The 14,561-nt window shown below is 35.6% G+C and overlaps 1 protein-coding gene across 1 annotated transcript in view; it reads right to left on the bottom strand.

Moving 5' to 3' along the window:
• Positions 1–1,185: 1,185 nt before the first annotated feature.
• Positions 1,186–14,561, bottom strand: part of kank3 (KN motif and ankyrin repeat domains 3) — a 37,561-nt gene continuing 24,185 nt past the window's right edge. The window contains exons 5-12 of the mRNA XM_023340015.1: positions 13,879–13,972; positions 13,044–13,277; positions 12,816–12,906; positions 11,363–11,582; positions 9,996–10,138; positions 7,193–7,393; positions 4,712–4,813; positions 1,186–1,890 (exon numbers count right to left, since the gene is read on the bottom strand). Of these exons, the coding sequence (XP_023195783.1) occupies positions 1,828–1,890; positions 4,712–4,813; positions 7,193–7,393; positions 9,996–10,138; positions 11,363–11,582; positions 12,816–12,906; positions 13,044–13,277; positions 13,879–13,972 (1,148 nt within the window). The 3' untranslated portion in view covers positions 1,186–1,827. The remainder of the gene's footprint in view (positions 1,891–4,711; positions 4,814–7,192; positions 7,394–9,995; positions 10,139–11,362; positions 11,583–12,815; positions 12,907–13,043; positions 13,278–13,878; positions 13,973–14,561) is intronic.

Genomic DNA, 14,561 nt, shown 5'->3' with positions numbered 1-14,561 from the left:
AACATGATTTAATTATTTAATGAATATTTCTTATTTATTAAATAAGAAATCACACATGAATATGTTTGGTAACAAAAAACAAAAAAACCCACCATCATCCTCCAACTACTTCCTGTTATTGATGTCTTCGTAGTTTGCGTCAGTGTCGATGTCTGGTTGTTGATCTTGTGCGAAAAAAAGTTTTTCATTGCGGTTTTGTGAAATGAACCAATTTAGATACGGCCAAAAAAAAAACACCCCATCATAGCGTCGTCATATTTTAACGTAAAATTAGTGTTGTTTTTTTTTTTCTTATTTCAAAATTGACCACTGGGCGAATTTATTTTTAAAATGTCAAATTAGATGGTTAATGCAAACACAGAACTTTCTTGTCTTGCAGCAAGAAAGTTAAGCATTTGATTTCCAGCCACAATATTTCTGCATGGAGTTTCTATGTTCTCCTGTGCGAGTTATTTCTTTCATCAACTTGCTTGCTTGTTTGGTTCATTATCCTCTCTAATGGTCATTATTTCTGATTGTATGTTTCTGTTGTCCTGTGATGGACTGGCAGTCTGTCCATGGTGCACCATGCTTCTTTTCCAATGCCTCTGTAGAAAGGAACTAGTCACACATGACTGCAGATATTCTGGAAATGATTGATTCTCTAATTTAGGTGTTTTGGTTGCAGGACACTGATCTCAGACAACTGGAGCTTTCCCTGTGCGACATCACATCAGGTAGACTGCACTTTCACTAAATTTATACGCCAACAGCCTTAATTTTGTCATCTTTTCTTTATTTTTGACTCCACTTCTATAGTTTGTACTTCAGTGGCTAAAGTTTGAAGAGAACCTTGTATGAGATAAAAACATTTCAGGTTAAGGACTCATCATCATCTGATAGAAATGTATAATTTAAATTAAGTTTTGAAGCTTTAAAATACCTTAAATCTTGATTTACCTCTAGCTGTCAGGTTTTTTGTTTGCTTTGAGATGTCCTTTTATAGGCAATTTCTGTGTTCTACTTATGCCTTGTTTCAAATTTAAGTTAATGTAATGATAGCATGTCTTTATTAGCTAAATCCAGAGGTCGTTTTATGCTTCCTTCTAAAAACCTTACATGAAAGCATATTTTGGTTTTCATACAAAACTCATCTTAATTGTAACATTTTCTTGGAGTGATTAAAAAACATTTAGATGAGACAAATTTATGCAAATATATTTAATATATCATTTATATATATTTAACATACAAAGCTGATCACAATTTTTGACACGCCTGCTTTGTAAGCACAAAATATTGTGAATTCTGTGTTGAAGATGTGGGCGTGTAAATCGTTTTGACCAACAGATAAAGCAATGTTACAGGATTGTGGTGCTTTGCACATCCGTTAAATAAGACAGGATAGGAAAGCAGGAGTGGAGCAGCACACATCAGGATTGTTTGGTTTGTTAGGATTGTAGCTGCATCTGTAAATCAGTGACAGATTTAATGTAAAACAATGGATGAACACTTTTTATATGCACATCATTTAGCCTATTGTGAGTGTGCTGCCCTAAATAGTAAAATGTTAGTAATGTGCAAATATTGTAATGTTTTATTTCCCATTACAGAAAAAAAAAAAGAACTGTTTTACAGAAAAGAACGGGTAAGCACATAATATAACCGTCCGCAACTTTCTTGGAAAAATACTATTCTCATATCAACAATACTTATAAATGCAGAACGTATAGCAGTACATATGCATTTAAATAAATGTGTTTAAGGTAAATTCCAGTGGAGCTTTTCACAGCTCAGATCCAGTTAAATGTTCTGGTCTGTCTGGTTTGATAAACCGCAGAGATGCTGTCAGTCTGCAGGCCAGGACTTGTGGGGGTTTGTGGGGCTCCTTGGTTGAGCCTTTGGACTTCCCTGAACAGAGAAAATGATGAGTAAGGGTAGAAAGTGAAGTGAAGAAATCTTCTGCTAAATACACAGTGCTTACTTAACTGTTCTATAGGTATGTACTGTATTTACATTATGGTCTATTTAAGAGCCTTTAGGTTCCTCCACTTATTCTCCGTTCGAGAATACATTCTAATGAAATTAAAATGTTACTTTAAACATGAACCTGCCAGCTGTATGAATAATTTTGGGCTTAGTTGTGTAGTTACAGAAAGGCTTTTCAAATTTTAGACTTTATGCTTTGTTTTGGAAATATCTGGGTTTTTTGGTCAAATTTGTTACAGTGGAGGGAAATTGTAAAACTATAAATCCTCTTAGAGCATATACCTAAAATGTTGCAAAAATGTTAATTCATGTTGAGCTTTCTTCTTCCAACTTATTAGTAAAAATTAAGAGACCACTTAAAATGAACTCTCTGATTTTACCTTTTATAGGTATAAGTTTGAGTAAAATTAACATTGTTCTTTTATTCTATGAACTACTGACAACATGTCTCTGAAATTCCAACCAAAAAATGTTGTATTTATTTGCAGAAAATGAGAAATGGTCAAAATAACGAAAAGGATGCAGTGCTTTCAGACCCCAAATAATTCAAAGAAAACAAGTTCATATTCCTTTAAAAACAACAATACTAATATTTTGACTCAGGAAGAGTTCAGAAATCAATATTTGGTGGAATAACCAGGAGGTTTTCAGTGGGGTTCAGTGCAGTGGGCTCTTCATTTTTTCTAGAGCTGAATGTCTGGTGTGCTTGCTAAAACTACGACATGCACAGATCATCAAACTGTCTGGGTCATTGGATGAAGATGCCCCTCTTCTTTGGATGAGAAGGAATTTCATGCATATATTAAATTGGGAAGCTTCAATTTGCTTGGCTTTATTTTTTCTTAAAATAGTTTTTGACTATCCAGAACTTTAGAGAAAGTGTCTGTGCATTAATCTGCTGTTGCCCATTCTTGTACTCGTCCCAGATATATTTCATTTCAATGTTTTCCATGGCAGAAGTGGCTCCTTTCATGCGTTTTTTCCTCATCTTTATTCAGCTGTTCAGAAATCTTTGTTTCTCTCTCACATTTCCCAATTGTGGAACAGCTGTGGATTAGTCACTGTAGTGTCCCAGTGGTTAATCAGGGTTGGTGCTAGAACCAGTTCTTTATTGGTCTGTTTTCTGCAGCCAGAGAGTCTGAAGTCTCCTCCACTAACTGTTTGGATTTTCCCTCCATTGTCTTCTGAATTTAATAAGGTAACAGAGTTAATTTAACTCCACAAATGCATTATTTATTGCAGTATTCCTGCATTGAGACGCCCTATCATTACTGTCTTATTGCCAGCATCAATAAATTTACAAATTGCTCATTTAAAAATGTTCATAAAAACAGCTGAAAATATTTATATCCAGTGCAAAACAATGTTTTTTTTTACTGCAGATTTATGTCGCGCTGCCATACAGAAACTGCTTGACTGATAAATAAGCACTCGGAAGAGACTGAATTAATGTTATCCCAGTGCTAATTGGACTTCATATTAAAGCTCAGTTCTTGGTGTTTTTTTGGTCTTAATTTGGGCCAATTTGAAAAATTGTGTTTTGTCTGTGCTCTGTTTTAAACCTGCAGAGTAAGCATCTCCATGCAGTCTGCCCAGTATCCTTAGGAAACTTTATTTTTAAGACCTAAGACCAGCTGGTGTAATAAACTAAACCAGACCTCACTGTGTTATAGCAAGGACGAAGCGGTATGCATGTAATTTTAATATTTGATCAATTTGACTTTATTCTTTTGCTTATACATTCAATGGGCTTGTCTTTTCCAGGGGATTGAAATTATACTTTTTAATTGGTGCTACATGAATAAATTTAATTGCTCTTTTACTTTTACGTAATTTGTGTTTTTAGTTCTTTTTAGCCAGTGTTTTCTGTTATTTGAAGTGTTTTATACATGCATGCATTTGGCTTGGCTTTAGTATACATTTCAACCAAATTATATTAACTACAGTAATTTAATATTTCATTATTATTGAAACATTCATTAATTTATGCACACTGGTAAAGCCATGTTTATTATTAAATATTACTCTTGTAATCTAAAAGATTTTTTATAGTTTTGGAATCAAACAAATGCAGGTTTGAAGGGTGAGTGTGGGAGTGAATGCAAGAGTGTATAAGTACACGTTATAATGTTAAGTTTGTTGTGTGTAAATTTGTTATGTCAAAAAAGAGAAAATTCAATAAAAAAAATATTACTCTTGTTTGCACTGGAAACAAGAGTTTCCACTGCTAATGGCTATGTAAACAGACTTTAGTGAACCAAATAAGGTTTGATTCACTGATTGTGAGCTAAGCCACTATTTTTATACCAGTTTTTAAATTATTTCACTAATAGTTTTTATTATAGTTACTTAGTTATTTTTTTTACATGAATTACCAAGAATTTAAATAACTATTGAAAGGTTTATAAAGTAATGATGGACTCCTTTTAATTAATTCTTCCTTCTCAGACAGTTCTGTCTGCAATAGTGTGGTAAAACCAAAAGGGGGCAGCAGTGTGCTGTAAATCAGATCCATCCACACCTTTAACACTTAACATGAGCTGCACCAACTTTTACTGACTAAAACCATATTTTCCCTCAAACTCTAAAGCATGTCATTTTTTTTTACCTTTTATATAAACTTGAGCATGTTTTTCAGTTGTCTTATTTAAAATCAATTATTTGTTACATTAAATATCATTTGCATGTACGTCGGCATATTGTCTTTTCACAAAGCAACAGATGCATGAGAGAATGAACTCACCAGAGTAGTCTGGGACTTTGCATAGTTCATATGAGCATAAAGCAGCACAGCTGTGTCATTGTGTGCCGCCTCCAGCGCGATGGACAGAGCGTTACTGCCGTCCTGCAGGCGGAGGGAAGCAGTGCAGAGAGAGGAAGCATCAGATCACTGTCCATGAAATCCCCAGAGTCTGAACAGAGAGCACTGCAGTTTCAAACGGGCCCCGTGATTCACATTGTGGTTTCAACTATTGGGTAATTTGATAATTATGGTCAGGAAAATTAGTGTCATACATCTGTGATTAACCAGTTAAAAACAAAACAGGACATTCCTCTGAAATCCTTCTTGATGTCCTTCGTTTTGTTTTTTTATTACCAAGTAAATTACTGCATCAAGATTTATAACATGCTGGAAATGGAGAGCCACCCAAAGGTACTTTTAGAACAATTTCACTGTTTTGTTGAATTGTGATTTTTTTTTTTAATTCAACACCACATTTGCTTCAGTTGTTTGGGATATGTTTTCTTGCACTTAAATGTTGCTTTTTTTATTATTTATAACAGCTGGAGCTGCTGAGTCAGATTGAGTGGATAGAGTCTGTCACAAGTTTCAAACCTTGCCACGGTTGTATTTATTAGGGTTGCATAATATCATCTTGATCACATCTTTATTCCAAATACATAAGAAGGCTCATAGTAAAATTTTAAAAAGTATTATTGGCATTAGCGTCAGTATTGGTTGATGTTGGTCATTTGCTAAAATCGGATTTGGCCCAATAAGTAAAACTGGGCCAATTATTAATGAGCTAAATTTTTGCGTCATCATTCATCTGCACCTGTGACATTGATATTATATAGTACAGTGTGTTCAGGATTGTGAGTTGTTTCAAGCCAAGAAGCAACTTTAGTGTGGTAATTTTTTTTATTTTATTTTTCATAATTTCAAAATGTAGTGAAATGTACATAAATCTTGGAAATCGGCCACAATTATTTCTAACAAGTCTTAAACAAGATGAGTTGTAAAAACTGGAAAACTTGCATTGTGTAAAAAGTTTAAAAGATAAGATGGTTCATTTAATAAGAGGCTGTCGGTTTCCACAGTGAAAGTCTTCAAAAAAAATTTTTTTTTTTTTATCAGTGTTATAAAATCTGTGAAGTTTTGTTTACTGACTGTTAATTGTTGTAGTTAAACATTTTTATTCATGCTTTAATTTTAAAGGGGATGAAAATTCTTTAAGCAGCAGTTCCGTTCCCTCTCCTCATGTCTGTTTTTTTTCCTCAATAATTATTTCAAACAAACATACAAGAACAAAATAAAACACTGACAGCACAGAAGAAGATATGAACATGAATACAATATCTAAGGGCATTATAGGACATGTAAATTATGTCAAAAAATAAATTGGTGCTCAAGAGTCTTTAGAGGGCAGAAATAATTTGAATTTAAGTTAGCGTTTTAGCATTAGCTTCTGCTAAATACCATTCTGGTGTAGCGATTTAGCTACACCAGAAACTTAGCACGACTAAGTTTTTAGTTGGCGGTGATCACTACTGCTTTTCCCTCTCCTGTGTTTATGACTGTCACTAAGGGTCCATATTGATGAAAAAAGAAAAGAAAAATTAGGTATAAATACTTTAGTCAAGAATTAAATTTGTCTGCAACAGACAGCAGGACTAAATACAAGGTTTCATGTTTAATCAAATTGATCCCAGAAAGAAGTCAGCTCTGACACAAACCTAGTTTTCACACACTGTAACTCAGCTGTACTCCCAGTTTAACATGCTGCTTTGTTTTTCCAGTGGAGTTGGGGGGGAAATGGGGCCTTTCCAATCGTCCAGCTGTGCTGAAACTCTATCCAAATGGCCGAGTCTTTCTGGCACAGATGTAAACACTCAAATATCTGTCTGCCTGGTTTTTCCCCAAGTATCCAGACAAAACAATTCACTGTAAATCACTTTAGGAATCACAAGGCTGAGCAGGGAGGGAAAAAAAAGAGGCTTCAGAGGAAGTAATGAGGAGAGTTTGGTCTCTAACAAGATTTTCACCAGGGAAGTTTTCTGTTTGGCTCCTGGAACCTTCGGGAGATGCATGAAACCTCTGCTCAACATGTTTTTCTACAAACAAGCAGTTGGTTTATTTTACGGGTCATTTGATGAAGTATGCAGAGAATCAACCAGAGTCTGTAGGGCTGTGAACTGAGAGGCTTTTAATTCCTCCCCTGGGACATTCGAGCTGAGTAGCGACTGTGTTTCCTTCCAGCAGAAATGATGAGTCAAAGGTAGATGACACTAATCTGATTGTGGCTCTTTCGGGTTTTTATCATATCTTCTTAAGTGAGAATATTTCAAGTGGTGTGAAAGAAGAGCGATAAGATACGAAGTCGTTTCCTGAGCAGATTTTCAGCACTTGGAGGCAACAACAACTGGACGAAGGTTTTTGGCTTAGAGGGTAAAAAAAATAAGATTCATTTGTTTGCTGAGTCAGCTAAGAAAACCGCCTTACATTGTCCACGATGGATATGTCGCAGCCAGGCTGTTCCAGGAGCAGCTTGACGATCTCGGCGCGACCGTGTTCGCTGGCACACATCAGAGCCGTGGATCCCTCATCGTCCTGGACGTTTACATCAGCTCCACACTCGAGCAGCGCCTGCACCATCTCCTGCCGTCCGTGACTCACCGCCAACATCAGCGCCGTCTGGCCTGCCTGGTGGACAGAAAACACAGTAAAATCTTTATGTAAGGCACACCCATAAGCAAGCTGTCCAGGTGCAACTTTTGCAAAAACTGCTTGCTACATTGGATCAGGTATCTGGCCAATCGCTGATTACCAATCTTTTAAAAAGCCTAACTTGTCGATTCCGATTTTGACCGATATCAATTTTTTTTTTTTTGTCTGAAATGTTTGAAATGTTTCTCAGTATAGCAAGAAAGAAGCTGAGTTGGCATCAGTGGGGTGACTATTAAGTGTAAACATGCAGACATGACCTGGTGGGCCGGTAGGTCAGTCAAACCTTTTTCACGTGAGAGCAGAGGACAGTGGTTGATTTTTAGACCTTTACTGAGATTGATGAGATCGGTGGATAAGATTGGCTTCATGTAAACCAATCACAGATTTCCCAAAATTAAGGAAATCTGCACCAATAAATCAGCTACCTGATAAATCTGTGTGCCCCTATCTTGTCCCCATTTTGCTGTCAAAACAACCTGGAATGAGGCTTCATCTTAGCAATTATTTGGTAAATTGTATTTATTTAGTGATTGACAAATTGCAGTTTTCTGGCTAATCGCCAATCTTTAAAAAACCTGATCTGCCAATTCTGATTTTGACAGATACTAATATTTTTTTTGTCTGAAATTTTGCTGAATATAGCTTTTATTTGCTAAAAATGTAAGACGTCCCATACAGTTGTATTCAAATTAGACACATTTTCCCTAAACGATCAACTGAACTGCTTTTTCCTGCTGTTTGTGATTAGATTGCACTTAGATAAAAACTTAAAGCCACACACACAGTTCATTAAAAGTAAAAACAAACTTTTACAGCTCCTTTTGCCTGTTTATTCCTGCACATATTTCCATTTTACCAGTTGTAAAGTTAATAAACAGCAGAAACTTGTACAATTTTAATTCCCGACCTTAAATTGTTTTGCCTGCCACATGTTTTGTTCCCTGCAGCAACAATAACAAGCTCCAGTAATTGGATTTATAGAGAATGATGCCATAAATTTGGTCCCATGACTGAGCAGTCAGGCGCCACGAACCCTACACAACCTGATTTAATCAAGTGCAGAGATAAAACCACTTGAAAAACGCTGCAGAGTCTCACAATGGCTGCGCATTTTTGCTCCGAGTTTGAAGCACTTCATCAGAATGTGAGAAATTAATTCACTCTGAATGTGAAGAAAAGAAGAGAAGATTGCTTTGTCTCATTTGTGGGTAACATGGTTTAAAAAGTATAATGGGACAAAAAAAAAAGGGATGAAAACAAAAATACAGTCATCTGATCATTCAGATCACCTGACTCCCGTTTCTGCCCAGTTTCTATTCAACTCTTTTATTTCTATCATCAAATCAAACTGCTTTGACTTTCCTGTCCTGACACTTTTAATATCTTGGTCTATCTGGAAGTCTTCCATTAACTGTGGGCTCAATTCAAATAGTTTTTACTTCGATTAATAGGTTATTTATTCTTTCAAAAAGTGTTAATGAACACTTCCCTGTTTATAGCCAGGTTTCCTGTTAATCAGCCATCTGCAAAAACTCGTTAAGATCTGAAAGCACTCGTTTACAGAGTGCTTACACTCATGCAGGGATTTGCTTTAGAAATACAAATTACAGGAGAAGTCCGTAATTTTTTGCTCTAACTATGCTGATTTTAGTATTTACTGTGAATATTTGTTAGGGTCTGTTTTGGAAAACAAGAATGTTTGGCTGCTGAAGTTGTTTAAGCATGAGTTGAAAATGACTCACTGAAGCCTGTTCATTTTCCATTTTGCAGCTGATTTAATATCCGAAGAGCCATAGAAACAAGTGAACAAATTAAAGTAAATCTATTTACTTTATTATTTTACTTATGCTTTTGCTGGTCTCTAATTTGCTTCTTAGGACCTCCACAGTTACTCTCACTTAACTTTGCTTTGTCCTTTTCCATTTTTGGCCAATGTTTTTAATATAAAGATGATTTTTTTTTTTTTTTGTGGCTTTTTTCTGTTTCATTGAAATATTTAGACAGTTGCACTAACATACAGATAGTGCTATTTATTTCTTTATTAACTCATTTTAATGTAATTGCGCTGAAAAAAGAAACAATCTCCAACCTATATTAATTAGTCAAGTCATTTAATGAAGTTTGTCAATCTTACTTTATTCATGTTTGATTAACTTGGATAAACTTAATTGGATTACCGTACTTGTGACTAACTAATGCAATATATTTAATTAGGATCACCTGTTCTTTTTTTCAGTATAGAATGCAAAATATATGCTTTTTTGATACCGTGTAAATATGGCTGTATTCACTCTCAAAGTTACTCTTCATTTTGATGCAGAAAAAAAATAGATGGTACTTTAAATTATAAACCAGAACAGAATTTCTATAGAAGGCATTAGTATACTTTTTTTATTATTTTGTCTACCAAGGAGAGAAAGTGTCTTTTTACTATACTGTATGAAAACACCTCTTGCTCCGAAATTAAGTGATACATTGTTTTTAGAATAGAAACTTATATTCTTGTTCCATTTGAGAGAATACAAAACAAATGTAAATATCTCTTTTCAGTTTTTGTGAAGTGGAGTCTGTATCTGACCTGGCTGGCCTTGGCGTTGACGTTTCCCTGACCGAAGAGCTTCTTCACCACAGCCATGTCTTCCTCTTCCTTTACGGTAGAGAGCGCCGCCAGCATGATGGCCGTGTAGCCCGCCTTGTTCTGCTTATCCACGCAGCACACACCTGGAAGAACCACGCATTACTGTGAAGAAAATGGCCGCTTCCTAAAGATTTCCCATTTTAAATGACCAGTAAATTATTTGCTCCAAGCCTTAGATCAGATAGAAACCAAAGAGTATAAAAGTAATTTTCAGAGGAAAAAGGTAGGATTGCACTACTGTGAAGAAATTTAAATTCACTGCAAAACATTCTTGCTGTCAAAGTTGATCTGTTTGCTTCATAAACCAAAAAAATTCAGCAGAACCAAATTGCAACAGATGAACCAAGTTCACATAAACTGTGAGGTTGGTTTTATGTCGCACTGTTAATTCCTTGCAGAGATGCTGAAGATGTATCATTCAGTCGAGATTTGAGTTACGCAGGTTTTCTGTTGCATAGCGCTTTTAGTTTTGATTACTTTAAGCCATTTAAATTTAATCAGAAGTGTTTTACATCTGAAAAAGATGCTATTGGTGTTCTATTTGTCCTCAAATCTTTATTTACAAGGTTTAAATAATAGAAAAACACTTAGGCCACTTAAAATTATCAGTTTCTCAGATTTTACTCTTTATAGGTATATGTTTGAGTAAAATGAACATTGTTCTTTTATTCTATGAACTACTGACAACATGTCTCTGAAATTACCAGCAAAACTTTGGTATTTATTTGCAGAAAATGAGAAATGGTCAAAATAAGGAAAAATATGCAGTGCTTTCAGACCTCAAATAATGGAAAGAAAACAAGTTCATGTTCATTTAGAAACAACAACACTAATGTTTTAGCTCTGGAAGGGTTCAGGAATCAATATTGGGTGGAATAACAAGGAGGTTTTCAATGGGTTCAGTGCAGTGGGCTCCTAATTCTTTCTAGAGCTGTATTATGTAAAGTTTAGTAAAACTTCTGAATGTGAGGAAAGTATTTAAAAAATGTCATAAAAGTGTTCATATTTATTTTGCAGTTAGCTCGTAGGAATAATTATGCTAATAATAATTGACCCTTTTCTTTTTCAGTCTATGTAGAAGATGCTTAATTTCTTTTGTAAGTTAACTTTACGGGACAAAACATTTGTTTCAACACAGAACATTGTAAATGATCCGCCTTCATTTACAATAATTAAAACTTTCGAAGAGAATTTCTTGCAGTGTTCAAGGTCAAATTTGTTAGTTTTCCTGCAGATATAAGAGACCAAACTGTACAAAACAGTAACAGAAATGGAGAGACAGTACTTCCTGCCAGCAGTTCCCTCACCTGTGTCCAGCAGCAGTTGGACCACCCCAAAGTTGGAGTGGGAGACGCTGTAGTGCAGAGCTGTGTTCCCGTTGCCATCGGTCATGTTGACAACGTGCTCCAGCAGCGCCAACGACACCTCAGAGAAAGCCATGAGGTAGTCGGAGACCCGCGAGGTCTGAGCCATCTTCGCACTGGACACCCGGAACCACTCGAGCTGGACGGTGTGCGTACTGGACAGCTGGAGAGCGAGAGAACGAGACACGAGAAACATCAGCTTTAATGATAGAAGTCCAGTTTTAGTCGTAAGTTTACGTTAATTTATCTATGTCTAAATATTTTTTTGCTATTAATGTTTAAGAAGAACACATTTTTTCCAGAGGAGACAGTTTAGACACCGAATAACTGCTGTGGTTCTAGAAACATTAGCTGTGTTTCCATTAGAAATGTGCGCAAGCCTTTGTCGCCAATGTCAGAATTGAAATCACACCTGATAAATCGCTACAAATAACCGCAGAGACTGATGTAAACAGTTGTGTGAGATATATTCACAATTCAGCCATCAGAGGAGACGTCGGCGTCTTATTCAGGCGTTGGAACAACAATCATCTTCTCCGTCTGTAACGTTAACAGCAGTGCCAGCAGCTACCGTAACTGCTTTTGTTGCTTGCAAAACGCTCACTTGCGCTTTCTACTTCCTGCCTCTTAGAGTCTCCGGCTACCATAGGAAACTTTTTTTTCTCATTCATAAAACGCTAAAACCGGGGACTTGTCCGGGACGGCTTTGGGGACAGGTCACCTAAATCGGGGACTGTCCCTGGAAATCAGGGACGTCTGGTCACCTTAACTTGTAAGTTAGTTTTGTCTTCTTTTAAGTGTAGTCAGATATTTATACTAGAAGTTAAACAAAACTGCTGGGTAAGATTTTGTGTTTTTGCAGTGTAACGTGTGCTTTTGTTTGCAAGCCTTGAATAAATACACATTTATCCAAATATTAGACAAGGAGTATGTTTATATTTTATTGTGTGTGGATTTTAGAAATCCATACTTGTAGATCTAGATCTTCTTTACTGAAATCAGAGCAGTTTTATGTTTCCCAGTCACTCCATGCTGGTAACATGAACTGTTCATGTGCATCAACAAAAACCTAAATTCAGATGGCATTTTTGGCCTTGATGATTGTGCTACTGTGTATAAAAGCAGCTTTACTTTGAAATCAAAGCTCCACTGTTGTTTATAAAGGAAAATCAACTGATAACAGATGGCTTTTTGCTCCATGTCTGACTCACTTCCTTTTTTACTGTAAGACAGACGCTCCTATTGTTTGGTGTTTAAGGAGTAGGAAACTCGTACCACAAAAGAATGCGCTCAAACATTTTACAATTAAATAGAGTCTTACTTGAATTATTATGGGGTTTCAGAGGTGAAATGTCATTGTGTTTAAAGTGTGTATAGCAGAACTGCAGGGACGCACCACTTCCTTACTCTTCAGTGTTTTCACGTCATCGTTCAGGTGGTTCTTCAGAATCAGACAGGCTTCACGCATTTTTGAGCTGAACTCAAATCTGTAGCAAACAAGCAGAATTTTATTTCAGCTGAAGCATTGATCAGAGTTAGGAAATCAAGAAGTAACACAAAAACACTCAAGTAAATCTGTGAGTGTTATAAAAACTGTTTCCAGTCTACTTTTTAAACAACCCACTTTTCTTTCACAGCGTCTGATGAATAATTTGGAGCTCTCAGCGTTTCCTCATCCGTGTCGCTTTCATCCAGGTTGACGTTTCTCTCCTCCTCAGAGGTTTCTTCCTCCAATGCTGCCTCGTCTTCCTCAGTGCTATCCAAGCACTCGCCTTCTCCACTTTCTCCAGAAGAACTCCCATCTTCCTCCTCTTCCTCTTCTTCTTCCTCTTCTTCCTCGCTGGAGGTGGATTCATACCTGAAAGGGACAGCATCCCAATAAATACCAAACACAATAAGTGGCTTACATTTTTACCACTTGGTTGTAATGTAACAGATATTTATTTTCATTTATCAAACTTGTATGACATGTACAAAATTATGACACTCGGGGGGGGGGGGGGGGGGGAACAAAAAATTACAAGAATAAAGTTCAGACGAGAATAAAGTAAAAAAAAAGAATAAAGTTGTAATAATATGACTTTATTCTCAAATTATTATTTTTTCTGTAATTATTTCTGACTTTAATCTCATAATTTAATTTCATTAAATTAAATAATTTCCCTTTGGGATTAAAAAAGTATTCTTTGAATTTAAATAATATGACTTTATTCTTGACATAGTATGGCCTTATTCTCATATTACTTCATTCTCAAGTTATTACTTTATTCTGTAATTATTTTCAACTTTATTCTCATACGAATTTATTATCCGACTATTATGACTTTATTATTATAATTTTATTTATTTTTTATTAAAATGGCCCTAATACTCCATCTTACAAAATGTTATTTGTAACCTTAATATTTATTTTTGCAAAGGTAAAAATAAAAAGTCGGCATTGTGTTGCCTTCACGTACCCTCCATTGAGAATCCCAACAAACTGCAGACTCTTCTTACGATTCTCGCTCGAGTTACTCCCATCCTTCCTCTTCATGATTGATTTCAGCATACCTGTTGGCACAAACAGATAAACAACAATTATATATTTTTCTAAAGATCTGGAAACTGTCTTTTCTTTTCTGCCCATTTCTAACTCGTTTTAAAAAATGGGGTAAAGCCAATCCTTTGTAAGCAATAATAACCTTAAACCAGCTATTAGTACAAAAATGAAGCTACACTATTTTTGTAGTTAAGTTTACATAATTTACTGAAGTTTACATGTTTACATTCCAACAGTATTTCTTTGTACCCTGTCTCAAGCTTCATCTTTTGTAGACATAAATATTACAAAATTTTAAGTAAAGAGTACGGTATTCAACCAATGAGGCACAGAAGAATTAACCAAAGATTAGTGCCAAGAAAACTGATAAAAGACGTAATCTGGGATACGTTTTCAGTCAAAGATTAAACTGTAAAGCATGACATTTTCAAACTCATAGTATGGGACTGTTTCACTGCAAGTGGTTGGTATATTACAGAAAATACATTAATAAAATGACAGTATCTCTAAATTCCTCAATTTTCTTTAAATTAACCTTAAATTGTCTAATTGTCCCACCAGTGTAGTGAACCCAAATTTTATCTGGGATGGAAAAAGCAA

The sequence above is a fragment of the Xiphophorus maculatus genome, chromosome 9 (assembly GCF_002775205.1).
Source record: "Xiphophorus maculatus strain JP 163 A chromosome 9, X_maculatus-5.0-male, whole genome shotgun sequence".
Classification (NCBI taxonomy): Eukaryota; Metazoa; Chordata; class Actinopteri; order Cyprinodontiformes; family Poeciliidae; genus Xiphophorus; species Xiphophorus maculatus.
The sequence above is the reverse complement of the archived record's forward strand: the minus strand, read 5'-3'. Positions and strand labels throughout refer to the sequence as shown.